The 16,164-nt window shown below is 41.7% G+C and overlaps 1 protein-coding gene across 1 annotated transcript in view; it reads right to left on the bottom strand.

Annotated features, from left to right (window-relative positions):
* BCAS4 (breast carcinoma amplified sequence 4) overlaps window positions 1-10,192 on the bottom strand; it is a 40,044-nt gene extending 29,852 nt beyond the window's left edge. Inside the window, exons 1-3 of the mRNA XM_032198242.1 lie at window positions 10,154-10,192; window positions 9,676-9,736; window positions 2,982-3,053 (exon numbers count right to left, since the gene is read on the bottom strand). Coding sequence (XP_032054133.1) covers window positions 2,982-3,053; window positions 9,676-9,732 — 129 coding nt within the window. The 5' untranslated portion in view covers window positions 9,733-9,736; window positions 10,154-10,192. The remainder of the gene's footprint in view (window positions 1-2,981; window positions 3,054-9,675; window positions 9,737-10,153) is intronic.
* Window positions 10,193-16,164: the final 5,972 nt, after the last annotated feature.

The following is a 16,164-nucleotide window of genomic DNA, read 5'->3' as shown; positions in this document are numbered from 1 at the left end:
AAAAAAAAAAGAAAGAAAAAGAAAAAAAAAAGAAAAAAAGCTGGAGCCACAAGTAAAAGTAAAATATAGTGTGCAAATTCTTGTTGTCTCAGGGGTTTATTTGAAAGGCTCTCTGTTTTCTTTATATGTTAACACAAAGTAACATCAAAGAACCACCAGCAAAAGTAGCAGTGGTAAACTGAACGGCTCAGTGGTGAGAAAAGGGAAACCTGAGGTTGGCATGTTCCTAAGAAGTTAACAAACCCCAGCCACAGCAAACCAAACATAACCTCTTCCCCTCCTTTCCCCAGTGACGAAACCAGGATTCACACCTAGGGTCTCAGGGAGGAGGTTCCCAAACTGTAAGTCCGTGAGACAACGATAAGCAGTTAGCAGCTGGTCTGTGGAACCACTGCAAATCAAGATTTACATACACATCATTTCCCCGGGTTGAGTTCTGCAAGAAGGTTCAGTGGTTTGAGAACCACTAACCTGTGGTTTTATAAACTGGTGGGTACACTGGAGAATCAACATATGTATTTTAAAAAAAGCAGAGTATCAAATATAGAGATTTTATATACATCCCCTACATCCTCTTCAAGGATCTGAAGCCAAAGAAATGGAAGTAGTGAATTTGTACCTAAATCAGGTGTGCATCTCTGAATAGCTATCATTTTCAATCAGGTTTTAAGATACACAAGAAGCACACAGAATTATATCCAAAAGATACAAAAATGACTCTGAAAACAATGTGAGAACAGCATATGTAAGAGTCTGGTTATTACAGTGAAGTTTTTTGCCTTTGTGTCACTGGTTGAAACTGTAGCTCAGTTAAAATCACAAGTTGATAATTACACTTAAGGAGCCGTGAAGCCACTTAAAAGACATTGATTAAACTTTGTTGAAGTCCATGCCCTAAGGAAGGCAAAATGTTAAGTACCTGACACTAACATGTTTCTGGCACAATCTTTTCATTGCAAGATGCTCCTTCCATGACAAGTGTGAGGTATAGTGGGCTGCATTTAGTGTCACTGTAACTTACCTACTGTACAGGTGTCTATTTTAAGTGCTGTGCCTAGCCAGTTATAACAGCGTGACTCTGGAACTAGCACGTTGTCCTCCTAGCACTGAAGACCCAGTTTTTCCCCGTTCTAATATTCAAACCTATGCATCAAGAGTACTTTTAAGTGAAAAGCAGCAGCACACTCAAGGGAGAAAAGCCAAACCCCCGAACGTGAATACTTTACTGAATGCCCAAGTGAAATAAGCAAGATTCCCCTTGTCTTTTGTTGGCATAGACAAAAGACCAAATTATTGCTACGCACAGCAGTTGGAATCAATTCAAGCACTACATTATATTTATCAGATTCCCAGATACCACTTGATGTGCTGCTGAAAGGAACCTGACATTAGAGGTACTGGATTGAAAGGAACAAAATCAGCACGCTAGCTCTGGTGCTTTGATGTTCCCAGATAAGGTCAATAATCTGCATACTAGATAATTATTCACAGCCTGTAGGTCGTGGAAAAAAATATTTTAATGGGCAAAGCAAAGATAGTGTACTGAAACTAGGTTAGTGTTTTCTGTAGAAAAGGTTGGCAAGAGAAGAAGTCTCATAGGAGGTTTACAAGCTCACTGGATCCATGTGAACAAGCTAACCTTCTCCCATATATTGGAGCCAACAATGTAAGGTACATGCCTGATTGATGAGAAAAAGCATAAGGTATATATAAGTCTAAGGTCCCACATAGAAAAAATGAATGAATGAACTTAATAGTAAATCAGGCAGAATACGATCATCAGTGAAGAGCTATTGATTCAAACCTCCTGGTTTGAACAGCTGATGTTACATCACTGAAGCAGTCATCACCTTGCAGGAATGAAGTCAAAAGATTTGGGGCCAATTCCTTCTATTCTACGTTTTGCAGAAACTAAACGTGCCACACTAGAGAATCTAAAGCTAACAAATATAAGCCAAGATGTATCAAAAAATAGACTGCATGCTCTGAGGTTCACATGCTCCTTTACAGCTATTTTTGTAAAAGCTGAATGGAAAAAGAAGCGCTTTAAACAGCCACTAATACTGAACTATTATTTCAAGGCAGCTATTTCTCCTTTTAAGTCCCCTACTAATCATGTGAGACTGATGAGCTAAGCTTTTGTTTCTTTCCACACTATGTCACTTCCTTCTGGAAGTAATGACGCCTCCCTTCCCTAAGCAAAAAATGCCCCACACGCAATAGAGATGTTGGCTGGTCACTTCTTACTGTTTGAGGTGCATTCAATACTTTATTGCAATTAGTAGTTGCTGCAGTTGATGACATACATACACAAAATGCTCGAAGACAGAGAAGAAAAACATTGTGGTGAGTGATAACGCACCTGCATACGGCTTGCATATCAATGAATTTAGGAGAGAGCCCCTCTAGGTAAACTTGGTGCATGCTAGCTAAACCAGCATTCTATGAAGCACTCAGGAAGTATTAAAATGCAGTGCCATTTCACCTAATTTTATATTTTTTAGCTTAAGGAAGAGAAAGAAAAGTCAGCTGCAAAACCAACATCCATTCTTTGCATATCAACCCCAAAACCCAAGCTGCCTTCAGACAGCATGGCCTTATGCAGACAGCCTGACGGAAGCTAAGGAGCAACGCACACCTCTTACTCTAGAGAGCTCATCACAGGCGATCAGGCAGTGCCGATGGCCAGCACAATCGGTGAGCTGCGGATGGAGCCCTGGCCACCAGCCCCAGCCCCAGCCCCAGCCCCAGCGGTAATGCGGCGGGGAGGGGCGGGGCTTAGCGGAGGGGCGTGGCCTTGTAGGACTGATGGGCGTGGCCTGCTGTGCAAGGGGCGTGGCCTGGCGGCCGCGCTTACCGCAGCGCCACCTGGTGGGCGACAAGATGGCGGCGGCGCTGTCAAGATGGCGGCCCCGCGGGGCCCGCGCCGACATGGCCTCCGGTGCGCGACACGACACGACACGACACGACACGACACCTACCGCCTCCGTCAGCCCGCAGAAGGCCTCCAGCTGACCCAGCAGCTCCTCCACGGCCTCCTCCAGCGCTGCCACCTGCGGGGAGAAGAACACAGACGGCCCCGCTCGTGTCAGCAGGGGGGTCCCGTGCCCGTTGGGAGGGGGCAGGGTTTATTCTGCATTTATTCTGCATTTATTCTACAGCTCGCATTGGGCGTGAGTTTCAAAAAGTGATTTATAAAGTCAATGTGAACGCTGGCAGGGAGGAGGGCACAGAACCGAACCGCACAGGTTCTGCCAAAAGCCAAGGGCCTGAGCACACCCCCAGCTGTGGGGGACAGAAGCCAACAGACTTGCTTTCCCTCCGCTAAATGGGGAACACGCCTTCTGTTCTGAGCATACTTCAGAAAACATTAAACTTTCAAAGTGCATGCAAAACGAGATGGAAATCTGGAAAATGAAGACCACTCCAAATCCTGGACTTCCACTGTAATTTAAATAATTTTAAAATATTGAATCTATTCTCTTGTCCTAGTAACATCTCATATTCTACAAAATAAAAATAACCTGAAGAAAACTTGATTCAAAACAACAAGAGCACAGGGAAACTATCCCGTTTGTTGGAGCTGTTTTGCTCATGTGGTTGTTGTAAAAGTAGAACAGCAAGGGTTGCCTCAGCAGACCTCTTTATCATTTCTCTTCTGGGTTGTAATGAATTATCTAGTTCCTAAATAAAGTTTATTATCCCTTCATCTGGTAATAAATTAGGAAACATGAGTGGCCTCTCAGATTCAAAGTGCAGCTATCAATCTAACAGTCAAGTGAACTCCCAAGATTTTTTATTGCCGCTCCTAGAAATGCCCAGGGACCTTCGAAAATAGGTGAGGTCTCCTCTGCATGAAACAACAGGAGAAAGGGAGTTGCTGTTGTGTACAGGCATCAGATAGGAGAAGGGTGTAGGAAAAAGAATAAGACAAACACACTTTGTCAGCAGTGGGTAGAATGGAAAACACCTGGCTCCAAATGTATTTTGGCGTTACAGCAACTCAAACTTGATTCAGGTGGAAGCAAATGGTAACACTGACACATATGTGAGGTTACCCGAAAGGCTGTGCTTCGTGTAGACTGAAGGCAGTCACTGGCGTGCAACTTCTCTCTTAACTCATAAAACCCATTCCACATCAATAGAGGAATCGTTCTCTACAGAGCCCTACAGAGCCTACATCATCTTTCCAGCATGAAGGTGGTGTTCTTACATGTCCGGAGACCTATTTGCAGCCAACTTTTGCAGCAGAAAAGGTTTGAGGGAACAGTTTCAGGTGTGAAGGTATCCCAGGAGGTAGCTTCTGCACTGACACTAGGATGGTGATAAGGAAGGGTAAAGAGTCTGCAAATCACAGTAGCTGGGGCAGGGCTCAGCTCCTTATATCCTTGTGCCTTCAGGGAGGGAGAGCCAGGCAATGTTCACAGCCTCAGTAAACAAATGAGAGCCCTGATACTGTGCTCAAATGGGTTCAGCAATAGCCAATTTAATGTAATAAATTCCTGCTTATCTGTGGAATGCCAGTCCAGATTTCAGCCTAACAGAAGATAAACATGCAGGTGCACAGAGAACTTGCAGAACTGAAAGAGAATTGAAGCGTGCTGAAAATTTTGAAGTAATTCATGCAAAAGATGTGCAAATTTAAAACACCCATCTTCAATATATATCAAATGTTTCTGCCATCATTCTCAGTTTTTTCTACAGAAAGGTATTTACTCATTATCAGCTTGAGAATACCCGGATCATGTTCGTATACAGTGACAGTGGGATAGGCTAGAGGCTGGGATGTACAGCTCTAGAGTAGCTTCCTTGGTTAGCAGAAGAGAAGATAGCTTGGTTTTAATGCAGGGGCAGTCAGATCTATGAACACTGGAGTCGCATTCAAGACAGTGATTCAAAAACTAAGAGGACAAGTTATGATGTCACAAAGAGGAAGAAAAAGGTGACAGAAAAGCCTTAAGCACATGGAAAAAACGCTGCCTGTTTTTGTGAGGGCAAACACAGATGTGTATATAAAGGACAGGCTGAGGATATGTACCTATTGAGCAGAATGCAGACAGGAGCTCTGGCCATGGTCCAAGTAGCAGGAACGTGACCCAACTTGGCCCAAAAGCTGTGCAACCATCTTAGACCAGCATTAAGCTAAGCTTGCGTGTATTGTCTCAGAGAAACTCTTAGAAGCTGTTTTGTGTCAGCTTAGTGACCACACCTGGTGGCCTGCTGAGGTTTTTTCCTGAGCTGCCTGTGTCTCGTGTGAACTCTATGTGAAATTGCCATGGTGGTATAAGCTATCAAACTACATTCACAATGTAATGTCACTTATACAAGATTTAAAGCCTATGCAGAAAAGTTTCCCAAGTTTTGTGTACACATCTGGACAGAAGAAACCTCAAGACACATTACACTCCACAGGTTTATCAGAAGAGATCCATGGATGCTGTAAATCAATACATACATTTCAGTAGTGCTAACATGAGGTTACATCCCCTAACAATCTGTTCTGTGTCTGTCTGAAGTAAAGATTTCTGTGTGGAAAAGCTGTTTTCCTTCTGCTGCTCCTTTGCATGCTTAAATAAAGGACCAGAATTTCCACATCTAATTTCTCCTCAAAAAGAAAGCGCACCACCCCACTACACACAGACTAGCTCTGGAAAGATCACTGCTAAACAGCAGGAATATGCATTCTTTTCACATAAGAAAGAGTTCTCACTGACTGTATGTTGTTGAAAGACACATTTAGTTCGTGGAAAAAAACTGGAAGCTTTGCATCTGAAAGTCTGATTTCTTGAAGTCTTCATAAGGCAGAGAAACAAATTGGTAGCGTTTTTGTTAAGTGTATTTTACAGCAGAGCAATCGCAGTGGGTGGTGCATGCATCAGATGGCCTACAGAACAACTCTATCAAACTCACACATTTCTTGGCAAGTCTTTGCAGTCAGCTTCACAGGCCTGAAGCCACTCACACCGCCACATGTTCAGGGCTAGCACAGTTGGCTTAAAGAGATAGGCCAGAGCCGATACCAGACTTACAGCTTTGAAAAGGCTGTCCAATGGTAGCTATCATGAACTGCATAACTGCAAAGCAAGTGGAAATTCCACTGATTTAGTAGGGGATGCATTAAAGAAACATCCACGTAAAGAAGTTGCACTGGCTGTACAGGCTACTGTCCTGCTCTGCCTGAACGTGCAGACCCACTTCAGGTCAGGTAGGTAGCTTGCTGTTACTAGCTAAATATCCACCATGAGCACCTTGCGTTTGTAATGTGCATAAAGATTCAAACAGCGGAATAGCATGTGTTTAAGGGCAGAAGCAAAGTTTATTGACACCACCAAGAATAAGATTGAGCCAATTCCAAACAGATTCACAGTCCTTAATCTTCACTCTAAGTGTTACACAGCCTGAAACATAACAGAAGACAACAATAATACAAAACAATAGAAAATAGATGCAAACAAACCTTAACACTATTTTTTCAAGGCATGCTACTACAAGACCACAGTAGGCAAGAAAAAAAAAAGCCACAATATGTCAAAAAACAAAAACAAACAAACAAACAAAAACTTGGCCCCAAATAATTAGCAGTTACTTATCAATTGCAAGAGAGGAAAACAACATTATTAGGGGCTCAGAACATTTATGACACCTTCAGAAATGGTTAAAAGGGACCTGCTGCAAATCAGTGTAAACAACACATTTACAATTATCTTTAATTAGGTGCTTACTAAGCAGACCATAGGAGTTCCTTGCAGGTGATTCTAGGAATTATTGTATATTTATCACTAAGATCTGAAATAAAGCCCATTAAATAAATTTCAAAGTTATGATGAAAACATGGGGTGCCAAGTCCTCCTTAGTTAAGACAGTAATTTCACAATCACTTTAAAAATTATATAAGCTGACATCGATGATAAAAATAGTCTATCCTCTTCCATCACTCACTTATGCCCCTAAAGTCAACACTTTCCATGCGAGAGGAGAAACATTCTCAGCAGAATGAATCAGAAAGCTATTCTGGGTTGAAAATTAACCATTAATTTCTTTGCCAAATCACATTAACTCAGATCAGTTCAACTCAATTCATAACAGAGCCACACCAAGGCTAGTACTGACAAAGAAAATAGGTAGTGAGGGGAGCAGTGACATTTGAACGTATCCCAAAACCTTAGCCAAAGGCACAACAGCACCACTTCCAGATGGCATTTTAATGTTCCCTTCTATCCACTGTTGATTCTCCTGTTTATTCATGGAAAGAAAACAAAAAAAAATAATTAAAACCATTACTTTTTTTTGTAACTTAAGAGGGGAAAAACATGCAGTCTAGCTTTGAGGTTAGCTTTCTTTTCAGACTTTCTTTTATGTATTATATACTGTACCCATAGTAAAATCTGCTCCTCACCACTTCCCTTTGCTGTTGAGGAACAAAGGCATGTAATCTCTTTCCCTATCTTATCTAGGGCTTGGAATAGAGACACTTATGTAACTCCCCCCACTGCTACTTTCACTTCACCTCAACCTGAGTATTATGCTCCCATGCACCCTTGAAACTATTTATTTGCTTTGCCCCAGGATACATGTATTTATTTTTTCATTTCTAGATTGTTCCTTTATACAAACATTTGGGTCAGGTATTGTATACCATCAATCCTTCATTCCTGTGATATGTGAATATAACATTGTAACTTATTCATTATAGAACATTTAAAAAGAATCAGCATTAAATATCTTCTACAAAGTTTTCCCAAAAAGTCTTCCACTTTCAATCACAATGTTAAGCTGCCTTTGTCAGAACTTGAAGTGCTCTCCTAGCATGTCATTAAGATGAAAAGGTAGGCACAGAAAACTAAAAATAGCCAAGCCAGAGAATCACACTGCTCTTTATAGCATCACAAACTCAACCAGGAAGGTACGTTTCAATATTGCTGAAAGTTACCAGGTTCTTCAGTACGATATCCTCCTATGCCAACTTCAGAACACTGAAAAAACAATCAATGCATAAAAGGAAAACAAGAATAGCAGAATGGCAAGTGCATTTCAGGACTGAAACTATAAGTCTTTCACAACAATTTGCAGGGTATCTTCATATCAGGTAGGATAATATGCCATGCAGCAGTCTTGAAAGCCTTCATTTACTCAAATCTTCCACTGGAGTCCACAAATACCTTATTTTGAATTCCATCATTATCATAGTTTTATTTGCTACAACTGTTACACAAAATTTAAAAATCATAATGAAAACTAGGAATTATATACTAGAGGTAATTTCTAATTACAAAATAAAAATAATAAAAAGCTAAACTACGGCAACTCTCTATGAAAAGGAACCGACAGCCTTCATTGTGATTTCAGCAATACTGTTTGTGATACACAATAAAGCTGAGCTAGCACGACAAGGCCCACAGGAAGAAACACTTAAGAACATGCCACGAAAGCTATGATTAATCCCTGCGTAGGAAAATACCTTAATTATATCACTGCTCTGAACAAACTACCAATATGTGCAAGGATCAAGAAAGATCAGCATTAAAACAAGTGCTTAATAGCAGCAGAAGATGCCTGAAGGAAACAGAATGACTTGCAAGTAGCAAAGAGCACAGGTAGTTTTTGTGTTCCCTGAACGAACTAACAACTTGGCACTCAGTTACAAAAACACACTATCTGCCATACAACTCTATACACGAAGCTTGTTTTTATTAATTGGCAGGTCCTCTTTATTTAACACCAGCTTGAGTGGTACTTGAAAAAAACAAAAACAAAATCCAAACAGCTGACATGAACTAATACTTCAGTGAAACTTCTTCCCTACTCAGCAGTTCACTCTGCAATATCATCTTAACCAAGCAGGGAAATTCACTTTTGTAATTGTTAATAACGTTAGCAGTACTTCTTTACAGCCTACTATAGATGCCTGGATGACTACTGGAGTGGATCTGAATCCAGATGTAAGACAAAAGCTGTCAGTGGTTTAACCACATGAAAATTATGTGGATATCATAGACTAAGCATTATATCACCTCCCTGAAAATACTGAACATGAAAAACAGAACAGTGATTCCAAAATTTGTATGTAACTGGTCTGATTTATTGCAAAGCGCATATAGCCACATTTGGAAAAATGAAATTGATGGAGTAACGATGTAAAGGCAGAGAAATGTGGAAAATACTCAGGACAGTGAAACTGAGGAAAAAATTTCCCTTTTTTTTTTTTTTTTTTCCCCTGGAGACAAATATAAAACCCAAAGTGAAGGAAAGGGAGAAAAAAAGCTGTTTTGAAGACAGTAATTTTAGTGCTTTTTCTCCTTACAAGAGAAAATTGTAAACTAATGTGCCCGAAGAGAATGTCACCTCACAGCATCTCCAGACTCATGTGAGATAGGAGCTACCTGCAGGTCAGAAAGGGAGATACTTGCAAATGCTCTCTATTTTCTGTTTTCATAGATTTCCTCTCTTTTCTAGGGGAACATGACCTACCAAGTGCAATTTCAGAACCTTCCTCTCTTTGGGATCTGAAATGCTCCCTGCCCTTACCAGCACGGTGAGGGTGCTGTGAGCGATCACCACTGTCACCACCCCGACGGAGCTACGCAGCTACACCGTGTCCCAGAGGGGACCACCCGCACCTAAGCTCCTCAAGCTAAGCATCCTTCCACTCCATCACAGCAGCGCTCTGATCCCGACCTTAGCCGCCAGAGGACTCGGTTTCCACAAAAACAAATGACAGAGTAGCAGCCACATCCATCTGCGTTCAAAAACAAACAAATAAAAAGCATGAAAATCGCTTATTCTGCTCTTCAGGAGCCCAGCTGCTGCTCAACTTGCCCCAGCACCGCATCCCCGACACAGGAGACCCCTGACAACCAGGCCCTCCTTCAGCAAACACTCCCTGTCTCCAAACACCACGAAACCACACCAAAACCCTCCAAAGCCCCCAACCAAAAGCACGAAGGGCACAAAGGCGCCGGAGCAGCAGCAGGGAGCCGGCAGCCCCTCAGAGGGGGGCTCGGTGCCGACCCCCGCAGCCCGGAGGCGCCGCGGGAGCTCCCTCAGAGGGCAGCCGGGGCCGGGCGAGCGCTCCCGCCTCACCTCATCCCGGCACCCGGAGCCCCCCGACCACCACCACCACCACCACCGCCAGCCCCCACCTCCCCCTTCCTACCTCGCTGTCCTCAGCCCCCGCCCGGGGCTCCGGCGGTGTCCCCGGCCGCAGCATCACCTCGCCGGGCCCCGGCCGAGCAGCCGGCGGCCCCCGCTCCGCCCCCGGCCGCCGCTCCGCCTCACGGCCCCCGGCGGGGCCTGCCCGCTCCTCGCCTCCCCTCAGCGGGCCGCGCGCGCCACCCAGCGGCGGCGGGCGGGAGCGCGCAGCGGGTAGGAGGGGGGGGACACCCGCCCAGCGCCCTCCCTCTCTGAGGAGAGGGGCCTCAGGGCTGGTTTAAAGGGCTTGGTTACAGCCGTGCCGCTTCGGTCACGGAGCAGCGCTTCGTCAGGCACAGCTTCCCCCTGCCACACTTAAAAAAACAAATTTCTTTTTCTAGTGATGTGCTTCCACAAGCCCGCACTGCAGGCTAGAGGGGAGGTTAGATACTCAGAGATCAGGTGCTGGACTCAGTGCCGCCTTTTGACTCACTTGGATATTAAAGGCGGCTGCAGCTGGCAGCGCAGCTTTTAAGTGCTCGTAATTGCTCTGTGCCATGCGCTTCCCTGCGTGCAAATGAGAATTTAAACAGCCTGCAGCCCGGTTTCTGTGAGGCAGAGCAGAGCCCAGACCCTGACCCCACACCCAAGCTGCCGAAAGCTCCTGGCATCCTCCCCACAGACAGAGCTGCAGGAGGCACGCTGTGGAAGCTTCTGCAACCTTCCGGATTGTTCTGTGTTAGTCTCCTTTACAGTCCAATCTGAAACCAAAGCAGCATTTTAGACAAAGACAGATGATCAAGATGGCAGATCGAACAGAGACAGAAAGGGCCATCTGTTCATGGTAGCTGTTCTTCCTGCCCTACCTGCTGAGTAATGTGCCTCAAGGAGCGCTGCCTGGAGCAGGGAGAGTGCTCACTGAGAAATCCTCTCAGCTGCAAGGGGTCAGCAGCAGCCCGCCCTCGAAAGGTGCCTGGGCCACACAGCCTGTATGGGGCATTTATACTAGGGTCAAAGGGACTCTGTGGCAGCAGGGACAAAGCAGCATGCAGGAGTTCACACTGACTGGCTTGCGATGTCTAACTGGAGTCCATCTGCAGACAGCCACAGCCCAGGGAGAGGAAAATCTGTTAGACGCTGTGGAGAGCAAACCTGAGCAAAGCCAGATAAAATGTCATCCACTTCCCTGAAGAAACTAGAGCACTAACCAGACACCAGAGCATTAGTCTCATTGTGAATTACTATTAAAAATATTATATAAATACTAAATACTGTAAGAATACTATATAAAACTACTTTTCAGTGCTTGCAGAGCCAAAGACTACAACAGGCCTGCACTGTCATCCAAAGCTTTTCTTGGCTTTGGGCAACACCATATTATTGCTGAATAATGGAAGAAATTTAAATTCACTTCAGCATTCATAAAGAAATGCCAGATTTATAGCCTGTGGTTTGCTGTGAAGATCAAAGAAATCAGGCTTGAAGAGGTACTTGAAGAAACAGAAAAAAGAGCTACCAGTTTGCAGGGTTTCTCCACAACATCATTTTTTGAGTAGGAACAGCCCCATTGATTTGAATCTACCCTATGTCATTCCTGACAATAGCACCAGACAGACCCTTCTATGCTTCACTTGCGACTTAAAAAGCACTTATCTGAAAAATCGTAAGGTATTTGCAGAACCTGATCTTCCACTGACCAGCACTGCATAGAGAGAAAACACATTGCATCTCTGGGTGTAAATCTCCAAACACTCTTTGTTTCCTTTGTTTCAATTGTGAACTCCCCAGGTCTGGGCAGACTTCTTGCTATGTATTTGCACTCCTTAACAACACAGTCCTGTTCTCTGCCACTCCTTTACCATTTATGCTGTAGTCCCCAGGGGTCTGTACTGTGTATGTTTGAAAGGTGCACTAGATTAAACTCCAGTGTGATCTGGAAAGCATACTTGGGAAGCTTTAAGACCAGAATGAAATAGTTCTGGCTTCTGTTGTACATCACAGATTAACTGTTACAAAACTAAGTTATCTCAAATAGGAGAAAGCATGTGAAGTGGTATGTTTAGAACCAGAGTCATGGGAGTGTCAAGAAAAGACTTAACAAGATCTGCTAGACTAGAAATATTCCCATATTAGAAAAAGCCCACTGCTGCAGTTATGTAATAATACTGAACACGCATTTACAATAGGAAGCCTTTACAGGTAAAGTTCTGCTATAACTGTTATAGTTCTTACATCAGTTGCTTCCTTTACTGCACTTAGCAGTTCTGGATTTAAGTTTAAACACACAGCTAGTCAACACTTATTTTAGATGCCCGGAAAAGAATACCACTAAATTAGATTCCTCCTGATTATTCTATATGAACTGTATCATCCACATGAGCAGTGTCACTACGACACTGCTAAATCTCTCAAGAAAACAGTACTAAAAAGAACAAGATAGACAATGCATTTCTGCTGCTTTGACCAAATGGCTTCATGACCTTTGTCTTACCTGTAAGATTGGGATAAATATTTTATATTCACTATCCTAACAAGTAAAGTATCAGTTTAAATATAGTCAAAATACAGGGAAGGTCACATGTTGAATTACTGACATTTTTTTCAAGCTACCAACTTTGCATGATGACTCAAAGAATCTTATTTTTTCTACATTATACAGATCCAATTAGTAACCATCTGAAATATTTTTGAAAGACAGTAAATAGCATTTCAATATTTAATAAAATGCCCAGATTGTCTTTTGCAAGTAGTTTTTGCATTTAATTTTATCCCATTTACTTTAAGTTTGCAAAGATACCTACTTTTTACAGAAAAAGTATGAAGGATGTTGTTAGATTTAAGCTACTATGATTTACAATTTCTGAAATTTAAAGTTCAAACCTTTTATGTAACCTCATGTAGCATTCAGAAAGTCACAGTAATCTGTTTATATATTCAGTGCTTTCTCCTCAGCATAAAGCTTCCAAATCCTTTGCATCTTCCAACAGAAAGATAAGAACAATTTTTATTTTTTTAACTGGGTTTGCACTATCTAGAATAATAACAAAGAAATAAAATTAAAAAATGGAAAAAAATGGAAACCACTGAAAAATCCAGTGTCTCATAACAGGAATACCCTTCTTGTCCATAGAGGTAACAATGTTACAGCCATGAGTCTAAAACAAGAGGCAAGGCTTGCAAATAGAGATAGTATCTCTTATATTAAGCTGTCAGTCTAATAATAGAAAAAAATTAGCTATTGCAAGTTCGGTATTCCTCTCTGCAGTATGTTGGGGCATCCTTTACATGTATTAGCATCTCTTATTTGCTTTCTGCTGTTTCATCTTCTCTCCATTTTGTCTTGCAGCTGTGAAAAACTAGGCTGCTTATTTTAAGATCTTCTTTAGGCATGCCAGATTATGAGACAAATTCGTCTGTTTTAGCCACACCAATAGGATGTTTTTATTCAAGTACAAACCCCCGGACTGGATGACATCCCTACCTTCACTAGCTCTCGTCACATCATCTATTCTCATCTGTCCCTTGAACTCTATTCCATGTTTCTGAGCACTGCCAATGCATCTGTGACTATACAAAAAAAAGGAAAATAGTCTTATCAGTAACTGGGTATTACACCAGGTGCTCAAAGAAAGCATTCTGAAAAAAACTCATTGCACTACAGAGGAAGAACCATGTTCTCCTCTAGAACGGAAACGTGGGTGGTAATAAATATGCACTTAAATACTTTCTTAAATGTAACACAGAGCCCAGCATAAATCTCTCACACTGATGAAATGCAAGGTATTTCCTTATACTTTCAGGTAATAAAGTAGTAGTTCAAGTGGAAAGGAATGTTAATTGGAAGAACAGGAAATTATATCTTATTAGCAACACTTCTAAATGGCTGTAACAAGAAATACTGGTAAAATAGAAAATACTTCCTCAAGTCACTTTACACTTCATATTTCCAAAGCACTTTTAAAAATCAAGCATACTACACTAAGTCCTCGGAGAGACGTTTATCTCCCATTTGACAAGGAAAGTACACAACTGATCTATCATAGCTGCACAAGGAGTCTGAATTCTTAAGTCTCGGCTATGATCTCACCTCTCCAAGAACCAGCTGTAACATTTCTTGCATACTTCTACAGCATCCAAGAACAATACTGTTACCATCCAACGCATATTTTTCAGCATGTTAGTATTGGAAGCTGTTTATGAAGCTACCTCAAAGCATAAGCATGATTCTTGTTGTTGCATACAACAACCATATCCATCAGAAGTAATTCTGTCAAGTCTAAAACTTGAGTTTTAGCCACAACTAATCTCAAAATAACAAGAAAACTTCAAAGGGGTTATTATTTAGCACTAATCTCAATCTTTCTCCTGTATTGATACCATGTGTGTATTAATTTATTCCTTTTGAAAATTCAAGCAAGTTTATCTGCAACCATATATTAATTTTGAATTTCATAAAATAACTGAAGTTGTAACACCTCATTAAGAGCTTATCACCTTGAGAAAAGTTAAATGCTGTTGGTATTTAAAAGACAGACTGGGTAAGAAACAATCTTGAGAGTTTAGAACAAAGTATTTCTCCTTTGGCTTGAGAGTTAAGATAAGAACCTCACCCTCTGTATAAGGTGAAAAGATAAACGCCACTCACAGGAAAAATATTTGCACCAATAAACTCACAAAATAGAGTAAATGTTTGACTGACATAGTGTCTGTAACTTGTTTCTTTTACTTTTTGCTTACATACAACCTGGGTACAAGTGTAGAGATGAGGTCCCAGTTTAAGACCCACTTTGTGAGAAATGCTGACACTTCTTGGTTAAATTTTATGGGTGAGTGTGAGGAGACCTGTCTCCAGTTATGTTTTCTCATATTTAGGGCAGAATGCATTTACCTATCTGATTGTGCACTGAGTGAAGACTTTTTTGGGCAGCTAATGGCTAGATAGACTGGCTGCTGTCACAGAAAGCAAACTTGTGATCTTGCAAAGTAGTTTTTCCTCAAATATTGTTCTCACATTTTATTGTATATTTTACAGTTACAGTTCTTCCTCAAGGAGGCAGCAGCAGGAGAAGGTAGTCTTCCTTTCACAATTAGTTTAGGAAAACAACCTGTAGGGATTACAGTGACTTGTAGAAAATGTTTATTTGTACAAGTATACATTGTACAAGTATACATTTTGTTCTCGTTCATTTTAAGTGTCCCTAAATAGCTTCCATACTGTGCGTCCCCCTACAGATTCAGTCCAGGTTAATATTAACATTAGTCCAGCCTTCTCTTGTCCAACTTGAAGAGATCTTATCAGACTTTATATCCTCATGGATACATACCTCCTATGCATTCCTGCAGACACATCCCTTAGTCTCTGCTGCTGCAATAACCTCATGCCATTGATTCTTGGTGGATTTTACTGAAGACAAATTCTCTCAGACATGGAAGCTTGCTGGATGGCACAGAAGCATTAATGGGTATTAATGGCCTAGCCATAGAATCCGTACCCTTGCTGGAAAGAGCACTTCCTACCTCTGTAAAAGTAGTACCTGCATTTAGCATCAGTTTCAAGCAGGCCAAAGAGCATCGTAGCAAGTACATTTGCAGAGAGCTTAAGTCAACACCAGACATATTCTGTGAAACCATACCTTATATGAAATTGTTTCATATAGTCTCAATATATTTTTGACCTCTAGGGAGAAAAAATTCACTATTAATCAAGTAACTCAAAGTTACTAAGATGTGGAAATTGTATTTCATTGCACTTTTTCAATCTAACTGATGGTATTTTATTTCCTCATACAAAACTATTTACACACAGGTTTACTGCCTTTTGAATTATATATTTTTCAGGCTGACCAGTCCCCTACTACCCACTTCTGTCACACAGAAAGAAAATCCTAAAATGCAGATAATTGCTACCACACCAGAATTTTCACACAGGATGAATTTTTAAATCTGACACTGTTTCAAGAACATCCTGCTAACTTCAGCATTCCTTTAAGAAAGGGGTGAGCTGTCAGGTTCTGCACAAGGAAATCCAGACAAAAG

The sequence above is a fragment of the Aythya fuligula genome, chromosome 16 (assembly GCF_009819795.1).
Source record: "Aythya fuligula isolate bAytFul2 chromosome 16, bAytFul2.pri, whole genome shotgun sequence".
Classification (NCBI taxonomy): Eukaryota; Metazoa; Chordata; class Aves; order Anseriformes; family Anatidae; genus Aythya; species Aythya fuligula.
The sequence above is the reverse complement of the archived record's forward strand: the minus strand, read 5'-3'. Positions and strand labels throughout refer to the sequence as shown.